A 12,538-nucleotide genomic window follows, 5' to 3' on the forward strand; every position below is an offset into this window, starting at 1 on the left:
TTACCTTCTGTAATACTAGATTGTGGATACAAATACAATCCACCAATCCCAAACTTTCCATTTACAACTATTTGTTATCAGACAATAATCTGCACTAGGATATTTGACCAGAGTTCTTTAGAAATGGCTCTTATTAGATTGGTTTAATCATATTTAGTAAGTTCTGACCCTTCTAAGGAGGTTTTCCTTGCCAGTGTGCATTAACTCTTGTTGCTTGCTCTTTGGGGTTTTAGGCCAGGAATCTGTAAAAGCATATTGTGATTCTAAAATACATTTGATTGATTATATTGTTGTAGAAAAGAGCATGTTATTGTAGAATAGAGATGTTGCTCAAATGTGAATTTGAACCACATCAGTAAAACTACAGACAAGCAAAGATGGATCAAATATTAAAAAACATGAAAAGTGCTATTTTCTCAGACAGATTAGGCTCTAAACTAGTCCTGGAATAAAAAATCACTTTCAACTAAGAACCTTGACATAATCCTTTTGAAGCTGTTGTCCAGAGCTACGTTTTTATGTGCCACTGCTACCAATCCAAAGGCCTGAATACATTTGGGACTATATACATTGGGGACTTGCACTATGCACAGAGAGGGTTGCAACAAAGCAGTTCATTCAATAAAGCCACAGGAAACACTCCGTCCCGCTCACTTAACATTCCCCCTGGAAACAGACAGACAAAGGCCTTAAGGTCCCTGACACATTGACAGCTACAGTTAGATCATCGAGAAGCATTAAAGGTCAAAGTCCCTGATGGAGACAAAATCTCCAGACCAGAGAGATGTCATTGTGTGTGCGCACAAGTGCTTGTCCTCCCAAACCACACTGCTGGAGGCCAAAACTTTAGGGCCAGGTGCCAAACACTATGAGCCATGCTGATCATGCTTCTTGTCTGTATGAATCACGTTAAGCATGATGCAGCAATTTGCTGCCGCACAAAGCAGCGATTGCTTCCCGGGGCTTTGGGACCATCAGAAGAAAAGAACATGGAGACAATGAATCAGACAAGCTCCACATCTCGATGAGTGGGAAAGCTATTGGTTTTCAAGCAATGAGGCCGTCGCCATGTGGGTGTCCCAGAGTTGAGCCCCCATACAGACGGATGCTTGTTTGTGTGGCACAGGGGCCTGAAAACAATTAGCAGCGAGGCCTTGCCAGCTGGAAGTTAAAGAACGCTGCCAGTTTGTGCCTTGGTGGGGGTCGAAGCAAAGCACACAAATAGAGGCTCTAGAGTGAGAAAATAAGACAGCCCGGTGGGTCTGTGGCTGCCTCTAATACATGTGCGACTAAAACTGAGGCAAATGGCACTTCTGGCATCTATGAATACAACGGTCAGGCTTCAGCCGGACAAAGATGTCCAAGCAACAGGCCTTGACCACATGGCCAGCAAGAAATTCAAGCCTCCAGGGGCCTGTGGAGAATGTCTGGGAGCCAGGGTGAGGTTCTGCCACCTGTCCTGGATGGGATTTCAGTGACATGCTTTAGTTGCTAATCACTGCCAATATAGAGCCTCTTCACAAAACACTTGCACGCAAGATCATTGTAATGCAGTAGTCCTTATCATATGCATACTTCAACTTCTCCTTTGATACTCAAACCGAAAGAATACACTTCCATTTTCTCACAAAAAACATTCAAGGGCAAATATGGGTTCTATAAATGTGAATACGAAAATAAGTAACAGCATCTGTTTGGCTATGTTAAATATTGTAGTGAATATTCAGCCTAATTGCCTCAGTGCCTCCACGCTGTTGTTTTCATTTTGAGAACGGACACAGTTGGGAGGCATTTACCACTTTTTCAAAGACATCAATAACACTCTTGCTCTATCTCAAGGTTGAATCACCCATATAAATAACAACACAATTATCGTGTGGGACATAAAAACTAGCCTGCAATTTAGACCGCAACCTTGGGTAATAGCTTCATGCATTTCCACACATTTAATTCCCACAGTGTTTGCCAGGTGGGTCCACGCCCAGAGCCTCCGCTTCATAGGATTACAGAGGATGCTTTGTGTCAGCCGGCAGTCTTTACCTCAAGCCACGCAGAGAACAACATATACCTATTCTGTAAGCAATAGCCAGGTCGCCGTGGCAACCCGTAAATACAAGCAACTCCTCCAATGACAATGGCCTGACATCATCTCCTATATCCAGAAACACTGGCCCACGGGAGGAGAAAGAGGGAGTAAAGAGAGGGAGAAGGGCGGGTGGAATACAAACAGAGAAAGAAAGAGAGAGGGAGGCGTGTTACCGAAACTGACCTACTGTACACAGCTTCACGCTGTCTGTCACCAGAGAAAGAATTTGCCACGTAAAAATTTGAATAATAGCTGTATTGTTCTCCCTGTATTACAGGGGCTTAACCATCATAGCTGCCACGCAGGCCTTTCTGTCCCAGAGGACAAAAGCTAGCTATTCAACAACATTGCAAATTAGCAACCTTAATTGGCAGCTGGGAAGATAGGGGTTGAGCCCGGCTGCCGAAGGACGGAAATTACTGCAATTAACTGATTGGAGTGTGATTGGAGCTTGGTGTTTATCGAATTGTGTGGCATTCCAGCTGTGAACCACACAGGACCGTGGAGAGGAGGTGATTCAGGCATTTTTGTTATGCTTTTGTAGAATGGAGGGCTATCTGTAATTACAGTAAGGTGTTTCCTCTCTGACCACCTGTTCCCTGATGGAAAGATACTAGACAGACGAAGGCTACTTCTAAGATGTCATCGTATTCCCAATGGGCCCTGGTCAAAAGTGCATTAAATAGAGAATGGGGTGTTATTCGAGAAACCTTTACTGTGCTGCTTTAGAGCACAGCTTCTGAAACTTTTTTGTGCCAGGGCCTGGTAAAGCATGGCCAGAGCTTCTGGGCACTGCTTGCTTAAGAAAGATATTGGCCATACATTTTCTTTACACTATTTTTGTAAGATATTTACTGCTCTAATATAGTGAACGCTTATCAAGTAATTATTGAGTGCAGAAAAGACCGGAATTGCTTTCAATTACGATTTTGCCACAAGACCCTTTTAACATATCCTACAAAGGACATCAAATGCAGTTTTAAGTTATACATTAAAATGTATACAGTTTTTCACCTTCCTGGAAACTAAGAAGCATGACACAAAAAAAGTTACCACAATTTAAATTGTAACTATACTGATAAAATACAACTCCCAACATTTGAATGACTAGTCTCTCTCTCTCACTCACTCACTCACTCACTCAAAAGAGCAATAATATAAATCCAGACGTATGACATAGGATGTCTCATGTTCAAAGGGTTTATGATAAGGCAACATAGGCCATATAGACACCTAACTTCTTATCTCTATTACACAGGTTACACCAGAGAGCAGACTAGTTTAAAGTCACCATATCTACCTGCTTCAATTAAAAACATTTGATTTCAGAGAAATAATTAAATAAAAGTTTTTGAATTAGTTCCTGCCACAAGCCAGCAGAAGATTACTCGAACCCAGTGCCTATCATCCAAGTTGGCTATTCAACAACAAAAAAATAAATATTCATTGAATATTTCTGTCAAATTCTGAAATGTATTTGACTATTCTAACAGGTTAAGTTAATAAAATGTGAAAGAATCTGCAAAACAAAAAAAGAAATGAACAAAGAAAAACACTGCTCTACACTGGTCCTTCTTAAATAACCAAAGGTACTTTAGGGGACGAGCATTAGTGCAAAAAAATCAATGAATGAATGAATGAAGTGTATTTTTTAAATTTTTTTACTTTTATTATAAGAAATACTAGTGTAAGGCTATTGGAATAAACAATTTGTTCCGTGTTAAGCTCATGCCAGAATCCAATGATGTTAAATATTTAAATATACTGCCTACAGTGAGGTTTCTCATATTTGCATGGGCTTTGTTTTTCTTGTTGCCAACACGGTCAACCGAACATGCTACTTTGGAGAGGGTAGGTGACAGTCCATGAGTTCCAAAAGCCAACCCATTTTCTACATAGTACACAACTTCTCACCAGCCCTTTGAAAAGCCCAAAGTATTTTACTTTATATTGAATAAGGAGCCATTTGGCAATCAACCACTATCGTATCCTATCACCCCCAAGCCTATAACCTTTTAGATAAGAATGTATGTTATCTTTTAGTAGAAAGGTGGAAAGAGACAACCCTATCTCACGCTGCCATCAAACACATTGTGCACATCTGACACGCAAATTCTTCCCTTTATTCTGGACATTGTTGCCAGACCGTGGTCTATGACAAGAGAGGTCTGTCTTTCAACACAGAACCCGTCCCCCATCCTGACCCCGGCACGCTAAGGCCTCATTCCGGCAGATGCCCCGACTGAAATGTGAAAGCCAACGCTGGTTTTCCCAGGACTGGCTGCCAATGTTGGCCCGAGCGATGAATGGTTAATGAGCTCTTAGGTGCTGCTGCCACATTCTTTTTGTTGTAGCACGGTGCACTTCTTTGCAGAGGCACATTTGCATACAAAAGGAGGGGTACGCAGGTTCCCTTCTGAGTGTACCAGGATCTGCCTTTGAGAGGCTGGCTGCTGTGGTTCCTCCCTCTGGGACTCCCAGGACAACATCTACAACGACACAGCGCTCACAGGAGCAAACCGACCTCTGGGAACCCCAAGTCAGCATCTACAACTACACAGCGCTCACAGGAGCAAACCAACCTCTGGTGCGATATACGTTTAGGGCTGGAAAAAGACTACAGCAATCAAATTTAGGTTCAGCACATTAAACAACGGCAGGAGTGAAATGCTTTTAGTTCAGGCACATGAACACATTCGGTGTCATTGTTCTCCAATTACAGTTTATTTTAATATCATTCATTTTCTTTAGAGCCCTCCTCCGATTGCTTGGTGTGAGAAGTATGCAGGCCTGAAGGAAGTACTGAGAATTTACAGTGAGGAGGAGCACACACTGTTTGTTTACTCTGCCAGAGAGAAGTGAAACATCCAATGCAGTGTACTGTGGTCTCATGCCATCATGAACTCCCCGTTAGAGGCTATGGTAGTCGGTAGGCTCCATAGAGGCTCTTAACACACACAGCATGTTGAAATGTTTGACGCAGCTACTTAATGATACATTCCTGCCCCCATGTTCCCTTCTGTCTCATTTCAGGAACATAAAACGGAAGAATCTGTTGAACCATGGCTATACGAGCCTTGCAATTTTTGCTTTTGGATTACAGTTAGCCTAAAAGCTGAGTATCAGGCGGCAGATGTGCGATGAGGTAAAACGGATATCAGGGAGCGTTACCATCCGTTTCAACATGGCAGATCACTGGGCTTATCATGCCCTGCTCAGTACTCACGCTGATGAGACCGAAGCCATATCAAAAGCAATTTAGCCACTTTCAGGCATAATATTTTTTCCATTTCAAGTTGCTTGCCAGGAATGGCAAGAAAAAAAGCATTTATTACTTACTGAGCATCACAATATTACACTTGATGAGATACTGGATTTGGGAAATGCAATTAGCATAACAATCTCCTACAAAGAATTAGTTATTTGGCTGAGCATCACAGGATTCGAGGCAATTCAACTGTGAATATCTGTTCCTTCATCAGAAAGGCAGACCAAAGGTAGATCCCTTATTAGCAATTAGCACCCCACAAAATCCAGGATCAAGACAGGAAAATATGAAGTCGTCTGCAGTGGTATTGCAGTAAATAATAACAAAAGAAGCCCAAAGGTGCCATTAGTAATTGGGGCAGCAGTTAGGCTACTTCCAGTTGGAAATAATTCTACATTTAAAACACTTCAGGGTTAAAATAGGGAGGAATACGGACAGAGCCTCCTACCGGGCACTTGGTGGTTGGGGTCAGGCTCATCCTTAATGCTGAGGATCTTGCTGATCCTCCGTGATACAGAGGAAAACAGGCCATGGACAAAGGGGCCATTTTGCTCCTCCGCATTTGAACGCAACTTCCGAACTACAGTCTTCTCTGCGCTGCTGCCAGTCCCGGGCTCCGAAACAGACCTGTGGAAGGGAATCAGGGAGCGCAGTGACCATGGCTTCTCATCTCCACTGGGCTTTTCCACTGGTCCAGTTGTTGCGGTGCTGGGGATACTCCGTGGCAGACTCAAAACCCTGAGATGGATAGGTTCCAGGGCAATGTTACCTTTACTGTCCAACCTCTTAACCTTGGGTACATTGTGCTTTAGGTCGGCAGAGGTCCTCCACTCGTACTCACCCAGCGGCTGCACCGGGGCGGACTGGGAGCGCTGGTTCAGCCAGGGCTTTTTGTAATAGTGCCAGTGGTATGACCCCTCTGTGCTAAACTTAGAAAGTCTTGAATGTCTGCTGTGCTCCTCAGACTTTCTTGGTAGGCTCATAATTCGGCTCAAAACCTCTGAGCGTTGCAGATGAAGGGCACCATCGAACGGCTGCTCAACCTGACGGTTGGTTGTCAGCTGGAAAAAAAATATTAGAAATTGCCAGATTGGACCTTGCTTTGTGCGTTAGTAAGAGTCCAAGCCCCTTGAGTGGAAAACAGCTTGAAAAAGGTAGACCACGACTTCCGCTCCAACTGCATCTATGACGTTTGAGAGTTCAGTATGTTGCAAACTGACTGAGGGTAGCTTTCCTGGGAGGAAGTGCAGTGTCAGATGTATCTTTAGGCTTCCTTAGAGCCTGTCCAATCAGATGCTACTGTTCTGAAGGCCTCAGGTTGTGGTTTTCCGTATCAACATTAGAAAAATCCAAGTTAGAAAGATACGTCAGGTGTTTGTAATCTGGTTATAAATAGTAGGACTACTTTTTCCCATTACTGCTTTTCATTAATGATAATCTTGTTTGAAACAATGTCACAGACAATCCAGGACTAAGCAATATTTCGCAATAGTTGATGTGCTAACAAAATACTGCATACGTGTACATTGTGTAACTTCCACATATCTTAGTCTAGACCAGAGGTTGTCCATTACTCTTTACAACCAGGTTCTCAACCCAATCCTTCTATTGCAATTTGTCATTTGCCTAAATGCTTTCTTCTATCAAAAACATTACAAACAACACTGAAAACTTCCCATGACCCCATAAACATTTCCATTTATACATCATAAATGGAAACATTTAAATGGCCATCCTTTTGGATCTGAGTCTTCGTATAATTTCTCTATAGTCTACGAATATGTTAATCATGAAACAGGCTAGTTGCAGTTCTTCCAACCTGTATCACATGACTGGCATAGGCTACAGTTGGGGGGGGGGGTTTCACACAGGGCTCCACTGAAATGAGTCATAATCCCCATTAAAGCTAACGGCTAAACTTGAAAAGCGGATCTTTGGGGTTTTTCCACAAATGTTTTTAGATTTTTTGATCCACTTCAAATAAGTTGTGCTTCTTCTAGGCTTACACCAGCTTGACATTATGATAACTGTTAATATCTATAGGGCAATATGAATTTGACATCAATATCTTCACACATTTAATATTTAGCATTTTAGAATTTTTTGTAGAGTGATTTGATGCAAATATGTTGTCAAACATAATTTTGTCTTGAAGACAAAGTGTGCTTGGTGGTACTTTCACTTTGAGTTTAAACTGCAACTGCAAGAGAAAACAAAAAAACACACTGTATTCAGATTAAAGCCAGTGGCAGAGGATGAAATTCTCCCACAGATTCAACTCTTTGCCCTTCCAGTTATATTTTGCTTTAGACCCAGATCACAATATTTTTAGGGAAATTGAACTGCAATATGCCATAATGGTTGTTACCAGAAATATTGTTTTATTTAGGGAACATTACACACAGCTTTCGTTTACTTTTTTATGGTGTAAAGTTTATTTTTATCAAAATGTTTCTAAAATTACTATTTATTATTTTTTTCTTATTGCAGCTATTTTTTTAATAACGGCATGCAAGTAAGGTGAACTAGTACTAGAGCTTGCATAAGATGTGTTCAATGAGCATTGCTCAGTGTTTTTGCAATGTTTGTCTTTATGTTTAAGATGATCAATGAGAAAAATTTAAAATATATTTGTTTTATCATAATATATCGCAATACTGATGTATGAACTGATGTACAATATTTTCACAAAACATAAAAATATTGTGACCAAAGTATCAGGACAGTACCTTATCGTGACATCCCAGGCAATTCCCCACCATACATGAGTTCCACCTCTGGGCAACCGATAATTAGAGTTTGACAGTGGACTTGTTCATTTGCATCACCTGGTACCATTAATGGGCATTCCATTAGTACTTAAATATGTGAAACAAATACTGTTATTTCCTGCATGTATTTTAAATGTATGACCTATATGATTGTAGGCTGTTAAAAGTTATTGAAGATTGAAGAAGAGTAGCATATTTCTTAGAGATTAGTTAACATTACTATAGGGAGAATAAAACGCTAGATACTCATCCTAGTTTACATAATCATTTCCATAGCGTCTGAATTTATTGTGTGGCAGGAACGCACCTACGCCCCCAACAGAAAATGCTAGTAGATTCCGGAAGCTACCATCTTGGCCAGGCCCATTATTAGATCGATCAAAGAAGACAAATCAGTTCAAATCAGCAAGTGGGAATTTTGAATATAACATGGAATTCACCAGTAGAAAAATAGATAATCTGCAACTAGCCTAGTCTGTAAAGAGTATATAACAAATAAATTGATGTGCAGAACATAATCCACACATGAGCAGCACTTTTTGGATATTTGGTGAAAAATATACTCAAAAAGGAATCAGAGAAATCCTCCCAATTTCCAGGCTGCTGCCATTCACAGGACTCCAGAGTGGTTTTTAGTTGCAATTAACCAAAGCTTAACTTGAGAGCTATAAAAGAGAAAATAAACAAAATATAATTTCACATTAAGTCATTTAAAACTGGAGAGAGGAATTAATAAGCAATCCAGACAAAATTCCACATTGCACAATAACACTGGGAAACCTAACAGTATGCCTGATGAGGGCTGTCTGTCAGTGCCTGCCTAAGTAGCACTATAGCCACATGCTCATCAAGTTGAGAGCAAAAACTGCAGCGCTGGCAATTCCAGTCAAGTGGTCCTGAAAAAAATAGAATGGTTGAGTGGACCGAAATGTTGATTACACATGCTGTCGTGGTATATGTACAGTTGAAGGCCTACTGAAATTCGCCACAAGCTTTTTGAGGTATTCCTCATATTTCATTCATTGTAGTAATTTCAATTACCACACTCAGGTCGAGGAGCAAGAATGACCGTTTTCTGTCACTCACTCTGGTGCCGGCTGACTCCATCTGAATGGGGCGGCATCATACATATTTATGTATCCTGGTGAATGCAGGGCCCTGGCCCGGGCCCCAGTCGTCTGATCTGGGAGGAAATGGGAGAGGGGTCCCACCGGGGGACAGACACACTACAGGCCACACTCACCCCTGCCTCCCTTTGTAACAAAGGCTTATTCACGTACATCCTTATCACAGACTGGGACGGAGGGAGGGAGTGCAACTTGAAACATCAGAAGGGTGGATAAAGCACTGCTGTGCCCCAAGTAGGCACCCTGTTTGCTTAGTGAATTAAGCACTATGGTCACTGGTCACAAATGCACTCTATAGGGGAAACGTTGGCATTTGGGAGAGGGTGTGTCCCACATGCTTCAGTTTTGCAATATCTCAGTGGCAAGGCTGAGCATCTTTCTCTGCTGTTCAATGCATCTAGGTCAGTGCAGATTTACTGCTGAGAACACCAGACCCTAGATGCAGAGCAGGAGAGTCTAAAATAGGGATATGTTCACAGCAAGTGGGAGAACGTATTATTTCCTCGTCACTGCTTCCTGTCTGCTTGCGTGGGGGGAGGGCCGCCTCTCAGTCAGAGACCCATGTGGTGTTACAGTCCCTGTTTCCATGAGGGTGATGGTCTGAGGCTGTTCTGCAGAAAAACAACAGGACTGCCAAGATATATATGCTAGCTAAGCAGGCTGATACTAAGAAAAGGGGTGGAATGAACAATGCCGCACAGAACAGAGAGAGTTGGAGAGGAGTCGTCCATGGGCTTTGCTGCCAAACAAGCAATCTTGTTCCCAGACACTTCTGTCCAAATTCATGGAAGGTCTGGTGGACCCTTGCTCCAGACATGGCCTTCGTAGCAAATAAGAATACAGCCAGAAATTGGCAGCTTGATAGCCATTGGCTCAATTAGCAAATTTAAACAACCAAAACTCACTACACCCTACAGTGGCAACAGCAATAGCCTATAGGATCCACTGTGAATTTGTTTGAGAAAGCTTGTCCTGTATTGCATGGATTGCATCTCTAAGTTGGTTGCCTGGGGATAATGACTTTAAACAGTGCTATTTACTCTTTAGTCCAAATAACACAAAGGGCATGGAAATGCACTGAAATTACTAGTTTTACGCTGGAATTGCTAGTGGGTAGGAAACAACATTGCCTTCATCATGTCATTAGAATTATTTAGACAGATGGCAGTCATGTCATTATCTAGGGAACTAAAAAGTAGCAAGCTCAAATTCAATGTCCACCCCTAAAACCAATCTGGTGAAATGCAAATGATGACGAAGGGTTTAGATACCAATTACTTTCCCTGTTTAGAAATGACATGTTTTTAAGCTTCAGTAATGCACTTTACACCAAATCATCAATTACAATTCTTAGTTGGACAACCACCAAACAATGCAATAAGAAGCCCACGTTTTCTTGCTGGTCAACTAGTAATGCTGTATATCAAGTCTACCTGGCATGGTAAGCGTTATGTTCATGGTTAGCCAAAATGCCATTAGCTACGATTGGAATTATACTGTTAAAAAATCATCTTTTCTACTACTCTATATGCAGCCAGTAGGCTAACATACAAGTGCTGGTCATAAAATTTGAATATCATCAAAAAGTTGATTTATTTCAGTAATTCCATTCAAAAAGTGAAACTTGTATAATGTATACATTTATTCCACACAGACTGATATATTTCAAGTGTTTATTTCTTTTAATTTTGATGATTATAAACTGACAACTAATGAAAACCCCAAATTCAGTATCTCAGAAAATTTTAATATTGTGAAAAGGTTCAATATTGAAGATACCTGGTGCCACACTCTAATCAGCTAATTAACCCAAAACACCTGCAAAGGCCTTTAAATGGTCTCTCAGTCTAGTTCTGTAGGCAACACAATCATGGGGACTGCTGACTTGACAGCTGTCCAAAAGACGACCATTGACACCTTGTACAAGGAGGGCAAACCACAAAAGTGCATTGCTAAAGAGGCTGGTTGTTCACAGAGCTCTGTGTCCAAGCACATTAACAAAGAGGCGAAGGGAAGGAAAAGATGTGGTAGAAAAAAAGGGTACAAGCAATAGGGATAACCGCACCCTGGAGAGGATTGTGAAACAAAACCCATTCAAAAATGTGGGGGAGATTCACAAAGAGTGGACTGCAGCTGGAGTCTGTGCTTCAAGAACCACCACGCACAGACGTATGCAAGACATGGGTTTCAGCTGTTGCATTCCTTGTGTCAAGCCACTCTTGAACAAGACACAGCGTCAGAAGCGTCTCGCCTGGGCTAAAGACAAAAAGGACTGGACTGCTGCTGAGTTATGTTCTCTGATGAAAGTACATTTTGCATTTCCTTTGGAAATCAAGGTCTCAGAGTCTGGAGGAAGAGAGGAGAGGCACATAATCCACATTGCTTGAAGTCCAGTGTAAAGTTTCCACAGTCAGTGATGGTTTAGGGTGCCATGTCATATGCTGGTGTTGGTCCACTGTGTTTTCTTAGGTCCAAGGTCAATGGAGCCGTCTACCAGGAAGTTTTAGAGCACTTCATGCTTCCTGCTGCTGACCAACTTTATGGAGATGCAGATTTCATTTTCCAACAGGACTTGGCACCTGCACACAGTGCCAAAGCTACCAGTACCTGGTTTATGGACCATGGTATCCCTGTTCTTAATTGGCCAGCAAACTCGCCTGACCTTAACCCTATAGAAAATCTATGGGGTATTGTGAAGAGGAAGATGCGATACGCCAGACCCAACAATGCAGAAGAGCTGAAGGCCACTATCAGAGCAACCTGGGCTCTCATAACACCTGAGCAGTGCCACAGACTGATCGACTCCATGCCACGCCGCATTGCTGCAGTAATTCAGGCAAAAGGAGCCCCAACTAAGTGCTGTACATGCTCATACTTTTCATGTTCATACTTTTCAGTTGGCCAACATTTCTAAAAATAAATTTTTTGTATTGGTCTTAAGTATTATTCTAATTTTCCGAGATACTGAATTTGGGATTTTCATTAGTTGTCAGTTATAATCATCACAATTAAAGAAATAAACATTTGAAATATATCAGTCTGTGTGCAATGAATGAATATAATATACAAGTTTCACTTTTTGAATGGAATTACTGAAATAAATCAACTTTTTGATGATATTCTAATTTTATGACCAGCACCTGTAATGCATTGAGAATGTCTTGACCTGACTCAACAGCAAAATGGATAGCTAGGCATAATTATTGAAGGGGCTGATTTTACAGTACCGGTTCTCTTCCAAAGACAATTTCCAGGTAACCACGTAAACATGTTTGCAGACTAATTT

The 12,538-nt window shown here is 41.5% G+C and overlaps 1 protein-coding gene across 4 annotated transcripts in view; it reads right to left on the reverse strand.

Moving 5' to 3' along the window:
- The window catches only part of rasal2 (RAS protein activator like 2), a 67,455-nt gene that overhangs the window by 36,489 nt on the left and 18,428 nt on the right, over positions 1-12,538 (reverse strand). Inside the window, exon 1 of one of the 4 annotated variants that reach the window (XM_010883346.4) lies at positions 5,803-6,629. The exons of 1 other annotated variant lie outside the window; for it this stretch is intronic. In XM_010883346.4, the coding sequence (XP_010881648.2) occupies positions 5,803-6,337 (535 nt within the window). In that variant the 5' untranslated portion in view covers positions 6,338-6,629. Of the gene's footprint in view, positions 1-5,802; positions 6,636-12,538 lie in introns of those variants that run through there. 2 more of the 4 variants (XM_010883337.4, XM_010883354.4) reach the window with 2 other exon arrangements.

This window comes from Esox lucius, chromosome 3, assembly GCF_011004845.1.
Source record: "Esox lucius isolate fEsoLuc1 chromosome 3, fEsoLuc1.pri, whole genome shotgun sequence".
Taxonomy (NCBI): domain Eukaryota; kingdom Metazoa; phylum Chordata; class Actinopteri; order Esociformes; family Esocidae; genus Esox; species Esox lucius.